The sequence below is a fragment of the Carassius auratus genome, chromosome 35 (genome assembly GCF_003368295.1).
Source record: "Carassius auratus strain Wakin chromosome 35, ASM336829v1, whole genome shotgun sequence".
Taxonomy (NCBI): Eukaryota; Metazoa; Chordata; class Actinopteri; order Cypriniformes; family Cyprinidae; genus Carassius; species Carassius auratus.
In genome coordinates, this window is record NC_039277.1 from 5,823,079 (window position 1) to 5,837,616 (window position 14,538).

Below are 14,538 nucleotides of genomic sequence, written 5' to 3' on the forward strand. Positions count from 1 at the left end.
CAACTTAGGTGTGGTAAGAGTTCATCACACCTCTGAGGTTTGACAGAAACTCAAGCCTCTACAGACTGCACCACTGCAGCTGTATCACCCCAAACCTGAATCAGTGTCCCTTGACATGACAGAGTACAAATATATTGATTCAACATTCAGTTCGCCTCTGATTGAAATTGGATTTTGAGTTTACAAATGGGATGTGGCTTACAAACTTGATGTCACCAACAGAATAACCAAACAGTTGACAGCCTCAAGAACGAATGACTTTTTAATGGTCAGTGACTACACAACTGATTCTGAACTGGTGCTAAAGCTTGGTACATATGGTGGTCTGGATGTTGTTTATGTGTACTGAGCTCAGTTTCGACTGTAGTGAGTGTCTGCGCTTCTGGTGCATTCTCTTAAAGTCCTCTGTGATCTCCAGAACCGTTTTATTCTTTGTCTCAGGCACGTGGAACCACACAAAAACACCAGAGAAGAAGCAGAACACGAAAAATACGAGGAAGCAGAAATAATCCAAATGCTCCTGCAATGGAAAAAGAAAGGACTAATTGTGAATAAAGATGTTTCAATGGTGTATTCTGTCATTTTACGTCATCTTAGACTTATACTGCTGCAAGTGCATGGTGTTAATAGGGCCTTTATTATAGGGATATTGTTATTGTGTTAATCTCTAGCTTCATGTAAAATAAAAAAAGTTTTATTAGGCTACTAATATCAAATAAAACTTCCTTCTCTTTTGTGTGTGTGTGTGCATCTTTTAAACATTTTTCAAACATTTCTCTGTGTGTAAAATATTTCTGCACCTTTCATTTTTCAGCAAAACACAGATTATAAAGCCGTACAATTATTTAGGCTCACCACTATGAGAGGAAACAGCATGCCCACCAGGAAGAGTCCCACCCAGTTGAGGATGCAGGCTACCATGAACGCCGGAGGTTTATAGGACTGTGTGAAAATCTCACCAGGAAGTGGTGCTGTCACCCCGGCTGCGGAAGAGAGAATACACAAGAGTACTGCCAAGAAATAAGGCCACAAGCACGAAGCTGAACGTCTCACTGCAGGAGACAAATGTGTGGATGTACCTGGACCGCTAGAGAAGAAGAATATGTAGGTGAAAATAAGCACCATGCTGCAATAAGGCATCCAGGATACAAAGTCCTACAAAAGCCAGACAAATCCAATCTCAGGAATAGTTTCATGTAGTATAAACAGTAAAATAAAGCTTGTTAGTCATTAAATAATATCAGTTTATTTAATGCTTATTTGCTGGTTTGTCTCACTTAAAGTTGTTTAATTTCTTACCATGTTGTTCAAAACTCTTATGACATTCGTTATGGAAATGCCAAATATGTGGAATATGTGTGAATGAGATTTGAGAGCAGTAGCCAAGGTTTTCTGTGAATAACATCTTACATTTCTCTCACAAAACTATATTTATGATGCTTTTTTGTGTTTTTAAAGATTGATAGCTTCCGTCCTCATTTACCTTTATTATATAAAAGAAGCAACGTCCTGTGAATATTGACTTAAATTTAGTCTGTTTCTCACACAAAATGATATGACTGCAGAGGACATGAAATAAAGTCCCCAATTCACTTTCATTATATAATAATCGCATGAGATTTGAAAGCTGTGGCAAAGATATTGTCAGTTCCTCACACAAAACTATCATACGAATGCAGAAGACAATAAATACGCCACATGCTTCATATGAACTACTTTTATGATGTTTTTTGTCATGTCATCTTGATAGAAATAGTCCCAAATCACATTCAATATATAATAAGCACAATCTGAGACTTGAAACCTGTGGCAAAGATTTTCAGTGAATAACAATTTCATCTGTTCCTCACACAAAACCATAATATGACTTCAGAAGAGATGGAATATATAGGGCCCTATGATTTTTGCGATGCAGAAAACGCAGACGGAATCACAGAATCCAGTCACAGAAATATAATTTACTTTTTAACGCAGAATGTCACAGAATTTTGGCTGAATACTTCAAAAGTAGGTCAGTACACTTGTATCAAAATACAATATGTACTAGGGATGTGAATATTAAGGCGCAAAAAGACTATTTTACTAGTTAACTACACAAATGCTGAAGTGCGCTCGTACGTAAACAATCTCTAGAGCTGCTCTGAGAGTCACTTCATTTTACGGTTTGAGAAAAAACATTCTTCATATCATATACACACACAGAAACTTAAAGGTCTTCACAGCGATCCGTCAAAATAAAAGTTCGGTTTAACTTGAAGAAACTGTGACAGAGATACACTCACCAGGATTATTAGGAACACCATACTAATACTGTGTTTGACCCCCTTTCGCCTTCAGAACTGCCTTAATTCTACGTGGCATTGATTCAACAAGGTGCTGAAAGCATTCTTTAGAAATGTTGGCCCATATTGATAGGATAGCATCTTGCAGTTGATGGAGATTTGTGGGATGCACATCCAGGGCACGAAGCTCCTGTTCCACCACATCCCAAAGATGCACTATTGGGTTGAGATCTGGTGACTGTGGGGCCATTTTAGTACAGTGAACTCATTAACTGCGTTTACATGGACACTACTAATCCGATCGTAATGGGACTAGAAGCACAGTCAGAATAAAAATGTCATATATAAACATGTCAATCGGATTGAATTGGCTCGATCCTACTAAAATTTTGATCGGATTGTAAGGGGTGGTTTATCCCTTTTGTAATCCGAGCGAGAGGACATGTGAACACTTGATCAGATTGAAAACCGAAACGGGAAAGTACTGTGCATGCGCAGTGACGTAGAAATAGTGATGTATGGCACGCTGAACAGGGTGTTCTTCCTGGTGACTCAAGTGTCATAAATTAAGTGTCCTGTGATTATAAAACTCCCCTTTCACTCAGCGTATGTGAAGTGGAACAGGACCACGTCCCACCAGTCCTCGCTTAAGACTCTCATCAATAGACGACTAGTTTTGGGTGCGGGAAGGGACACTTTTACAGCTTTTTTTTTTTTTAAGTAAAGTTAAGCAGCACACAGTTAATGCGCTGGTCGTCGCCTAATTAGGACCCGAAGTAGATAAATATCAAGTGTGCTTTTTAAAACAGCAGCGGGAAACTCTGTATATTCATATCGGAGTAAATCTGATAAGAAGCCTGTGACATCTAAACGCGCATATCAACCTGATCAATTTATTCAGCGTTCATGTTAACACTATGTTCGGATTCGTCAATCAGAATGAATTCAATCCAATGGAAGCAAAAAGTGTCCATGTAAACGCACCTATTGTCATGTTCAAGAAACCATTTTGAATTGATTCGAGCTTTGTGACATGGTGAATTATCCTGCTGGAAGTAGCCATCAGAGGATGGTACACGGTGGTCATAAAGGGATGGACATGGTCAGAAACAATGCTCAGGTAGACCGTGGCATTTAAACGATGCTCAATTGGCACTAAGGGGCCTAAAGTGTGCCAAGAAAACATCCCCCACACCATTACACCACCACCACCAGCCTGCACAGTGGTAACAAGGCATGATGGATCCATGTTCTCATTCTGTTTACGCCAAATTCTGACTTTACAATCTGAATACATAAGACCAGGCAACATTTTTCCAATTTTGGTGAGCTCTTGCAAATTGTAGCCTCTTTTTCCAATTTGTAGTGGAGATGAGTGGTACCAGGTGGGGTCTTCTGCTGTTGTAGCCCATCCGCCTCAAGGTTGTGCGTGTTGGGGCTTCACAAATGCTTTGCTGCATACCTCGGTTGTATTGAGTGGTTATTTCAGTCAAAGTTGCTCTTCTTTCAGCTTGAATCAGTCGGCCCATTCTCCTCTGACCTCCAGCATCAACAAGGCATTTTCGCACACTGGACTGCCACATACTGGATGTTTTTCCCTTTTCACACCATTCTTTGTAAACCCTAGAAATGGTTGTGTGTGAAAATCCCAGTCACTGAGCAGATTGTGAAATACACAGACCGACCCGTCTGGCACCAACAACCATGCCACGCTCAAAATTGCTTAAATCACCTTTCTTTCCCATTCTGACATTCAGTTTGGAGTTCAGGAGATTGTCTTGACCAGGACCACACCCCTAAGTGCAAGTGCACACTGCCATGTGATTGGTTGATTAGATAATTGCATTAATGAGAAGTTGAACAGGTGTACCTAATAATCCTTTAGGTGAGTGTATATTAAAATTAAATTAAATTAAATGTATGCATTTAGCAGACGCTTTTATCCAAAGCGACTTACAGTGCATTCAGGCTATCAATTTCTACTTATGTGTTCCCGGGGAATCGAACCCCCAACCTTGCGCTAGCTTGCTCGCTAACGCAACGCTCTAACGTGCTATATTACTTAATGTATTAACAGTACTACTACCACTACAAATAAAATAATTAATTAAATTAATTAAAATAAAAAACTGCACTTTGTTTGCAGTAGCGGCCTTTTGCCGCGTACGTTCTTCTGTTTCAGCCGCGCCACAAGGATGCGATGTTGAAGTTGTTGTTTTTTATTAAATCAATTAATAACAGTTGCGTTTGATTATTAAAACTTACTTAAACTATTTAAGTGGAATGCTGAAAATCTAAATAGAAAACACAGAACTTTTATTAAACAGTTTTTTTTTGTCTTTTTTGAAGCTGTAGTATCTGTAATTATATAAAAAAACAACAGTTTGATATTCTGCAAAACATCTCTTTGCATGTTGATAGATAATCATATGGATTTGGAATAAGATCAAATGCTGACTAAATGTAATTTTTTTTGGTGAACTACCCCTTAAAATGTAGCTGCAATTTAAATCACCTCACAATCAGCACTCTTCTTGTTAATATCTGAATTATTTGCCATGCATGGAAACTGTAACTTGCCTTCTTGTCTTCTATAATAATTAATCACAAAACCTATATGATTTGAAAATATGATGTACTTAAACAATGAAACATGAATAAAAAATAAGCAAACCTGAAGGTAAAGTGTGAGTGTAAGCAGGGCCAGTGAGGCAGCCATGCACAAGTAACCCCTAAAAAGAAGCACTCTCTTCCCTGTTCTCTCAATGATCAGCACCTGGATCAAAATAGCACAGTAAACAAACACACAAACACCAACAACAGTAGGTTCCTTTAAACCAGGCCACCTCATGTTTCGAGCTTAGATGAAATATTTGGGTGAGAAAGAGCGGCTCACACAGGCAATAGAGGTGGAGACTTCACACAGGCCCGTCCCCAGGGCGGCATAGCGCAGGTTCTCCTTGGCAATACCAGCAGCTTGAAACACATCAAACGAATAGAGATAGACCTACAAAGACATGATTCACAGGCCATGTGAATAACAATATCTTCAAGTTCCATTATTCATCTTTGGAACTGAATGATGAAAATAATGGCAGTCACTTTCATCAAAAAGAAGAATTGAGCGGGAAGTAAATTATCTTGCAATGTGAAGCCATAAAGCACATTTCCTGAACAGACTGTGGCATATGGTTTTGCGTTTTGATGAAATAGGCATTCTCAGATCAATGGTTTTCAGGTGCGGGTGACTCACAGCATTGATGCCGCAGAGCTGCAGCGTGACGAACGTGACGAGGATGGTGAGGAGCTGCCAGCGGACGTTGTGGTCGAGGAAGAGGTCCATGAGCCCGTGGATCTGCACGCTCTTTAGGGAGGTGTGTTCAGCCAACATCTCCTCCATCTCTGGTCCAGGGTCCTTTTTAGCTCCCCACAGCCTGCGCAGAGCTGAGACATATTGAACATCAAATAACTCGCCAGAATTCTAAAAAAAACTTTCAAATTCATATATATATAATATTTGTTGTTGTTGTTGACTAAAACATGTCTAAGAACATTTGGAAATCCTGTTTTCCCATGACATGGTCTCACATTTTGAACAAATGATTTAAGATGAATTTTGTAAGAAATATAAATGTCTATGTAAACGTCTGTGGTTCTGACCTGTCTCACAGCCGTGTTTGTCTGCCTTCTCCAGCAGGAGGTACCGTGGGGACTCAGGGAGAAGGGGAAGGGTTAGCAGCTGCAGGAGAGCAGCGACCCCGCTGAAGGCCAGCAGCCAGATCCAGTGCTCCTCAGTGCCTAACACCTCACTGAGACACACACACAAAACCCAAGCTTTAACGTTTAAATCTTTATAAGTTTGGTTAACTTGTTAAATTTGGTTAACAACACATGGACAGTGAATGAAACAAGGAAGATAAACCTGCTGTTAATGACACACCTGATCCCAAGCAGCTGGCCAAAAAACTTCCCCATTGAGACAAAAGTAGCCACAGACACACCAACCATCCCACGCAGCCTCTTGGGGGCGCACTCCAATATATACATGGTGTGGACAGTCAAACTCACACCTGCACAGACAGCACTCAAGTAGTTAATATAGAAAACAGCACAAAATTAAAAAGACATTTGCATGCATTTACAGATTTTCCAACACACCAGCATTGATGCCGTATAGGACACGTGCCACCATGATCATCTCAAACGAGAGGGCGGTTTTACTCAACAACATCAGCACAGCTCCACAGATTGCCACCACGTTGTTCAAAAGCAGAGTCGTCTTCCTATGGAGGGTTAAAAACACACTGTATTTAATTGCTGCTCCTCCTATATGAATTGAAATTCCACAAAGTTTACCAAAAAAAAAAGATAAGAATAAAAAAGGGATGTTCGGCAAGATGTTCATGCTGCTATTTACCATTCAATAAAAGTGATGATGACCGGGACTGTATTTTAAAGTCACACATGAAATATAGTGCACAAGTCATATATGGATTACTTTTATGATGCATTTTGTCATTATTTTTGAGCTTGCCAGCTCCTGGTCACCATTAACTTTAATTGCTTGGAATACAGTAGCAACATCATGCGAAAAATCTTTTTTTTTTTTATGAAGAAAAAGAAATGCATACAGGTTTGTAACAAGATGAGGGTGAGTTAATGATGACATAATTTGCATTTTTGGGTGAACTATCGATTTAAGAAAGATCACACCTAGCAAGGGCATTCACATTTTTTATTTTTGCTCTACCAGTTGTGTTACAGGAACAGAACAGAACTTGGGGAGCATTAATGTAGATTGGACCGGTTTGAAGAAATATCAGCTGCTGTTTATTGCCATTAGCATCATTTCAGGTAAATTTTGGAATGAAAAGCCCATCTAACCCCTTGCCGTACTGCCATTTGGTTACTGATTCACACTCTAAGAATGCTTTATTCCACAGATGCTTCTGAAATTGCAGAAATATATAAGGATCCATGTAAGCACCTGAAAATCAACCTAGTAACACAACCATTTTATTTATTTTAAGAAAATTAATGCTTTATAAAAGATACATTAAATTGGTCCAAAATGTTTCATACAGGTTTCTTTTTTTGGATATTATCTTTTATTTTTGGGGGAATGATCCCCGTGACATTCTTCAGCATCAGCATATGACCTGACTAGTGTCACTTCCAGTACCTTCCATACGCGCCTGCCAGATGTCCAGCATACAGGGTTCCAGCCAGTCCTCCCATGCAGTACATGGACACAATGAAGGACCAGATGAGGGACAGCTCCCAGGGCTCCAGAGAGCGGCCATAACGCTGCTGGCAGGTGCTGTTCACCAGCTCTTTAATAAACTTGCAATGTAAGCACAAGTCTCAATTGATTATGTCATTAACTTCATCCTATTGAACCACATCACTTCACAGGTCAACTCAAAAGCTCTGATATGTATCGATTCTTCGGGGATGTCTTATATTATGACAGTGGCAGAAATGCATTTGATTAATACTGATTACCTCCAACTTCTCTATTTGCAGCTCAAAAGAGACAGTAAATCAACCCAAGACCCTTTTTTTTACTGAAAAATGCAGGTACTTACAAGTGATGGTGAGTTAAGGACCGAGATATGGAAGCCGTATTGAAAGGTTCCTCCTATTCCTGATATGAAAATGGCTGCAACAAGCACAGGGCTTCTCGCCTGAAAAAACAGAACAATTTTTGTGAAAACTGGACAATCAAACTACGATGTAATGTAAGAGCTGGCCTACCAGTTCTCTTAAAGCCCCCGTCATCGTATGTGTAAATGCAGTGTCCTCTGCATGGAGTCTTTATGTCTTTCTAACAAATGAAGATGACAAAGCAAGAACAGAAATGCCTAACTTACAGTGGTTGATATGTAACTTTTCATGCTCGGTTGAGTTTTGGGTGAGAAATGCAGGGTAAAGTTGACGAGTCAGATTCATCTTCACACGTCTCCTGGGTACTTTGAACTCGAGCCTCTTGTCTCAAATGAATAAAACTAAAATGTCAGAACTTTTGAAATGACACCGACATCTGAGATGGTTACAAAAACTGCAATTTTATTTAAGCTCCAATACTTTTCTACTTTCTCACCAATATAAACAATACAGCAATCAAATTATAATTACATCATCAGATAAAGCGACCCAACTGTTAATTCACAAAGTCAATGTGTAGTCCGACCCGGAATGATAATCCACCATGGGATGCCCATGGGAATTTCTAATGGGTTCTTAGAACAACACTTCTGGATTTATGAGCAAATTAAATCTTTTGCTGACATTAATTGAAGAAAAATAATGAGTTTTTGTTCTATGACAAATTACACAAAGTTGACACCAAATGTCAGTTCTGAAATCATCATATAATTTATTTGCAACATCTTTCAAGCACACAAAGCTTTCAGCATTTGATGTTTGACTGTGTGTAATTTATGTTTAGCCATAAATCCATTCCTCTGCCAGATTTTAGGCCTCAGATTGAGCAGATGCAAATCAAGATGATTAGACATCATTTCTATTTTTAATCAAATGGACACTGAAGATCATTCCCCGGCAAACGGCTCTCAACTAAAAGATCTTTTAGTATCTTTCAGCCATGTGATGGAGAAGTGGGCGTCTATGAGTCTTAGAGCAGGATGAAGCGTGTGAGACCGCCGCCTCGGACTTCCTTCAGACGCTGGCAGTGCCGCAGCATGTTCAACATGCCCACAAACCGTTTGTCCACTTTCAGCTGGGCAAACTCTCTGATATCTTGCTCCACGATGAAAAACTGACCTGCAGGAAACAAAAGGAGTTGATGGATGACCTCTTTCAGCCCGTAAGAGCTTATTAAATACCAGACCAGGATAAATGACCTTAGTTATCAGAGCACTTATACCAGTTAATAGATATGACAAGACTGTTAATACGTGATGGACTGCAGTGCTAAATGAGGTCAAATAAGCCTTTGACCAGCAGCTCTGGACGAGACAGACAGATAAAATGGTGATACCCTTGGTGTCCTTTGTTTCTTGGTCTTTAAAGCGCTGGTGGAGCGTGCGGGACACATTGTTCAGGGTTTTGACTGGCTGATGGAGGATCTTATATTTTGACGACACAGCTGTGTTTATGCTTTGCACCGCTGCGTTCAGCTGGTCGTACGTCACACGGCCTTTCATGTACCTGTGACGGCACAAGAGAAGGCTTTTCAAATAAAAGCATAAAGTGAATAAACTGCATGTGAATTTGATCAAACATTTGAAAGATGCCGAATTAAAACAGAACCTCATTACCTCGTTCTCTGGGATACCTGGTTCTGATTGGTTAATCCTGGCATTCCTGTTCCAAAACCTAGTGAGCTCTCTTGCTTTCGGATACCTACATGGATAACTACTTTCCTAACCACAATGAATTGTCATCATAACCATTTTGAGATAATCTACATAGGTAGGTACTGTAGCAACTCAGCACTCAAATAGCACTGATTTTTTTAAAGTGCAACAGTTGAGCTCCGGAAGTAAAAATCCCATTTAGTTTCTCCATAGGGGAAATGATTGTTAACAATAACTTGTTAAATAAATTGTTAAAGACAGACCTACTGTGACAATTGCATTAAACAGGGACAACTACATTACCCATGATTCTGCAAAGAAATCTTCACCAATCAGAAAACAGTATAACAACATATTGGTTCTATAGTTATAATCTACAACTTTAAATTAATAGTTTTATATTCCGCTATCATTTTCAATTTGACTGCGATTTGCAATGCTTCAGGGGATTGTAGTTCTTTCCATCACTAAAGCTGTTAAGTACACAGTACCGTTTCTTTGCCTGAAACTTTTTTTTGTTGCTTTAAATAAAAGTTTGTAAAGTTGCAATTCACCTTGTTGTTGGTCGGTTTGATTCATGGCTTAAACTCTGGGACTTTATTTAAAATCCCCACCGGGGAAAAATGAACGAGTAAAATACTTGGCACTGTTGTACTCTATAAAGTCAAAACAATTTGCAAAGCTAACAGCTTACTATAATCAAAAATTTACACCACATAAATATTAGGTAAACCAGCCTATTTATAAATAGTTTTTCCATATTTTTTTGTCACAGCACAAACATCATGTGACAGTGTTTTCTGGGATTGCCAAAAAACGGTATCTCAGATGGTAGCCTAGCTTTTGAAACATCCTTCACAACAGCATTGCGCCTACGATGCTGTCTATGTAGGCGGCTCACTGGGTTTTGGAAAAGAGCTGCTGTTTACTGTTCTTTACTATATTTGCTCACAGACTCTTTTCAGACAGTTGTGGAAGGACTCACGGTGGTATGCTGTCAAACTCTGGGATGGTAATGAACTCCATCTCTTTGATCTGGTTGCGCTGAGGTTTCCTGGGCGGACCCTGTTCCTGAGGGGCGGGTGGTGCATCTGTCTGCCTGCTCTGAACTGCCACCTGTCCTCCTCTGAAGACAAAACAAAAGCCAAACTCATCAGTTTCAGTCAAATAGAAGCCATCTGAGGTGGTTCATGCTTTTTGTGCTTCTTAATGATGAGGTAAACTGAATAAGCCATCATCCCACTGTGGTATAGTTAGGAAAGAAACACAAAAACAGGAAATACCCTTGCAGAGATGCTTGCTGGCCTCTTTTGGGCATGTGTGGAGGGATGTTGCTCTTGAGGTGAAGGGCATCCTGTTCGTCCTCCTGGAAAAACCCTTCTAGATCCTGTCGACAAGATCAATAAAAGATTTACATAAGAGAACCAAAGTAAACATATAGCTTTGGATCATATCTGATAAAGTGTTCCTAGTGAAGGGTGCTTTTGAAACACTGCTTGATGTAGTTTCAAAACCAATGGCTCACAGAGCATAATATCAAACTTGAAAGAGTAGATCATTTTGTGAAGCAATTGATTTAATTGATTTAGCATTTCCGAAAAGCTTACTCAATGTTACAATTACAGTTATTATCTATGAAATAAATATGAATGAAAAATAACACCTTCAAATGCTTCAGCAAGCCTCTCTGCTCGCCCACATATCTCTCAAAGCGATCCAGAAGCTCGTTGATAGCAGAGACTTCCTGCTCGATTTTGAGAAGTGTCCCCCGTTTGTCTGGATCTTTTGCTAAAGAAAAAAAACACAGGAGGCATACCTTAATAAATCATACCACCACCAAGGAACACAATTTAAAACTATTAAATACAAGTCAATTTGTGAAACAGATAGTGATGCACCAAAAATTTGACAACCAAAAATATTTAGCTTTTTGGAGCGTCAAATAGTGATGTTTATTAAGACCTTCTCCTATGTTGTGTCTTTACTGGTAAACATCAACTATTTGGATGCATGCAAACGCAACCAAAAAAATAAACTACAATTACATGTACAAATTTGTATATCAAAAAACGGCTCATTACTGAAAAACATTACTATGACTGGTTTAATTTATCACCATATTGAGTTCAATTAAGGCCTGTTCACGCCAAGAATAACAATTTAACTATATTAGCATCCACACTAACGCAGAGTAGTGTTTTCTTTATATTATAAGCACGCGCTTCTGTTGTCAGAAAAAGTGTCAGGATGGATTCTGGCTGTCAATGTATTTATCATTCATCAGCCAGAAAAAAAAAAAGAAAAAAAAATTCTTAAAGCGATTTCAACAGTATCGTTCGTTCCTCTGTGCCATTATCATTACTGCTGTGGTGTGGAATCTGCTATTCAGTTAAATTTAGAGCAATTTTATCAACTATATCTATATAGTTATTATTGTAGTTATCGTCCTTGGCATACTGCAAATTTAATGATAAACTTCACTTCATTTAAACTTCAAGGGGCAGGCTCTAAGATGGTTTAGATCCTACCTGTCCAATCGCTACCCTTTTGTTTATGGTAGCGATTATCACACTCCCCATTGTTTATTTAAATGGGGAGTCATCTCATTCATCACCAGTAAAATACGGAGTGCCACAAGGATCCGTCCTAGGTCCCCTTAAATTTTCAATATACATTTTGCCCCTTGGTAATATTATTAGAAAATACGGGATTAGCTTCCACTGTTATGCTGATGATACTCAGCTATATATCTCAACTAGACCAGATGAAACTTCCCAATTATCTAAGCTAACAGAGTGTGTTAAAAATGTAAAAGATTGGATGACCAATAATTTTCTCCAATTAAATTTGGATGAGACAGAGATATTAATTACTGGACCACAAAACAGTGCACAAAATCTAGTAGGCTACAGTTTGCAACTAGACGGATGTACTGTTACTTCCTCTACAGTCAGAAATCTGGGTGGTATATTAGACAGCAACTTCAGCAAACTCTTTTGAAAACCATATTTCCCATGTTACAAAAACAACCTTCTTCCATCTTAGAAACATTGCCAAGCTACGAAACATGTTATCTGTTTCTGATGCAGAAAAGCTAGTTCATGTATTCATGACCTCTAGACTGGAATATTGAAATGCACTTCTAGGTGGTTGTCCTGCGTCTTCAATAAACAAGCTACAGGTAGTCCAAAATGCAGCAGCTAGATTCCTTACCAGGTCAAGAAAATATGATCATATTACCTCAATTGTACAGTCTCTGCACTGACTACCAACTAAGTTCTGTATCAGTTACAAATTATTATTACTTACTTATAAGGCCATAAATGGTTTAGCTCCTGCATACAAAAAGCCTTATACCACGCTACAATCCATCACGCACCCTAAGGTCACAAAACGCTGGACTTTTGGTAGTTCATAGGATAGCAAAGTCCACCAAAGGAGGTAGAGGTTTTTCACATTTGGCTCCCAAACTCTGGAATAGCCTTCCTGATAATGTTCGGGGTTCAGACACACTCTTTCTGTTTAAATCTAGATTAAAAATACATATCTTTCGCCAAGCATTCAAATAATGCACCTCTTAACTTGTGACTGCAGTTGCATCTGATCAAATGCGCATTCTTACTCTTTATATTGGGTTAAACTGATTAATTTTACTTTGTTGGAACAGCAGCAACGCTAATTATGTCTCTATTTGTTTCTCTGTTTTGCCATGGGATGTAACTAGGATTTACACATTTAAGCTCCAGTCTGGATCCAGAACATCTGAGAAGTGATGATTCTGACCCCTCAGAGGACCCCAGATGATGCTAACTGTAAAACAGCATAAAGAACTAACAAATATTGCTACAAGTGTGATTGCATCATACAATAATTGCTGTTAATAATGTTCCTGTCTTATGCACATAAACTGACAGTCACCACTGATAAGCTACTACTAAATATTGTAGAAACTTAACTTTCTGTAAAGTTGCTTTGCAATTATTTGTATTGTAAAAAGTGCTATACAAATAAACTTGAATTGAATTAAATTAAATTGAATTTCCTGCTTTATTTCCCAGTGAATTATTTTGGGTTCATAACTGGTGTGGTGCAGCATACCAACAGCTCGGAGCTCCAGGAGTCGTTTAATCATGGAAATCTTGTTGTCGATGTGGTGCGTCACTTCTTCAAGCTCACAGTGATTCATTTCTTTAAAAAGGAGATAAAAAGATTAGGGGTCAACACATATTCAAAGACAAACACAGGCCCTACTAAGCGCCTCTACCTAGCAACGCCCTAGGAACAGGCCAGATATCCTTAGCAACACCCTTAGCATAAATCATATTCACGAGGTGTCCACATATTTGAAAGCTTTCAGCGGAGGTTTTCTTAGCTCTTCATCCTGCTGCTTTCTTTCAGGTTAGTCTTTGTGAGCCCATATATGTCGTGACACTTACATACCGCGTCAACAACAACAAAGCTAACGTACTGGCTGACATTGCACACAGAAAACACCGTTAAACAGGTCTCCTACTGTCTAAATGATCGGTTACAGGAATAAAACACGGTCCGTAAACTCTTCATTACTGGATATCGACTGTCGATAGCCGCGTTTTAAAACACAATTTGTATTTTTCTCAAACTAACGACACTTTTGTGAATAAATCGGCTGTATTATACATTAAAAAAGCATGCAATTGCAAGTAATGATACTTACCTGTCTTTTGGACTTATTTATGGGTTGGATTCGAGTATTTTACAGAGGACGTGAAGTCAGATCGCGCCAATGTTCAAACACACACAGAGCGAACGCACCTCGTGATTCGTCCTCGCACTTTCGTCACAGAGAGCCTCTTCTGCATTTCTCATGTATTAAGTGCTTACTTTCTGTTTCGACAATTCCAAATATTATTTGAATTTATTATTATTATTATTAAAGCTGTTTCTATTTTTAT

The 14,538-nt window shown here is 38.9% G+C and overlaps 2 protein-coding genes across 2 annotated transcripts; both read right to left on the minus strand.

The window, feature by feature from the left end:
* Positions 1 to 251: 251 nt before the first annotated feature.
* Positions 252 to 8,141, minus strand: slc2a11l (solute carrier family 2 member 11, like). The gene is made up of 12 exons (XM_026219470.1): positions 8,040 to 8,141; positions 7,871 to 7,969; positions 7,465 to 7,625; positions 6,441 to 6,565; positions 6,223 to 6,352; positions 5,943 to 6,091; positions 5,536 to 5,726; positions 5,179 to 5,289; positions 4,957 to 5,058; positions 1,080 to 1,155; positions 856 to 983; positions 252 to 520 (listed from the first exon to the last, which is right to left on the minus strand). Exons 1-12 carry the CDS (start codon positions 8,061 to 8,063, stop codon positions 302 to 304), a joined length of 1,515 nt encoding a protein of 504 aa, XP_026075255.1. The 5' UTR covers positions 8,064 to 8,141; the 3' UTR covers positions 252 to 301.
* Positions 8,142 to 8,326: 185 nt separating this feature from the next.
* On the minus strand, positions 8,327 to 14,425 carry ska1 (spindle and kinetochore associated complex subunit 1). The gene is made up of 7 exons (XM_026219495.1): positions 14,301 to 14,425; positions 13,703 to 13,792; positions 11,268 to 11,392; positions 10,888 to 10,991; positions 10,590 to 10,730; positions 9,286 to 9,455; positions 8,327 to 9,068 (listed from the first exon to the last, which is right to left on the minus strand). The coding sequence occupies exons 2-7, from the start codon at positions 13,788 to 13,790 to the stop codon at positions 8,920 to 8,922; spliced, it is 777 nt and encodes a 258-aa protein (XP_026075280.1). The 5' UTR covers positions 13,791 to 13,792; positions 14,301 to 14,425; the 3' UTR covers positions 8,327 to 8,919.
* Positions 14,426 to 14,538: the final 113 nt, after the last annotated feature.

What these genes read in the sequence shown, in the direction of transcription:
- slc2a11l (XM_026219470.1), bottom strand. Translation starts at nt 8,063, where the DNA reads ATGACGGGGGCTTTAAGAGAACTG. An exon ending in TCTCCACCTCTATTGCCTGT is followed by an intron (nt 5,059 to 5,178) that starts GTGAGCCGCTCT and finishes ATTTTGATCCAG; the next exon opens with GTGCTGATCATTGAGAGAAC. An exon ending in CACTCACACTTTACCTTCAG is followed by an intron (nt 1,156 to 4,956) that starts GTTTGCTTATTT and finishes TGGCTTTTGTAG; the next exon opens with GACTTTGTATCCTGGATGCC.
- ska1 (XM_026219495.1), bottom strand. Translation starts at nt 13,790, where the DNA reads ATGAATCACTGTGAGCTTGAAGAAGTGACGCACCACATCGACAACAAG. An exon ending in GCTTGCTGAAGCATTTGAAG is followed by an intron (nt 10,992 to 11,267) that starts GTGTTATTTTTC and finishes TCTTGTCGACAG; the next exon opens with GATCTAGAAGGGTTTTTCCA. An exon ending in AGAAACAAAGGACACCAAGG is followed by an intron (nt 9,069 to 9,285) that starts GTATCACCATTT and finishes TGTTTCCTGCAG; the next exon opens with GTCAGTTTTTCATCGTGGAG.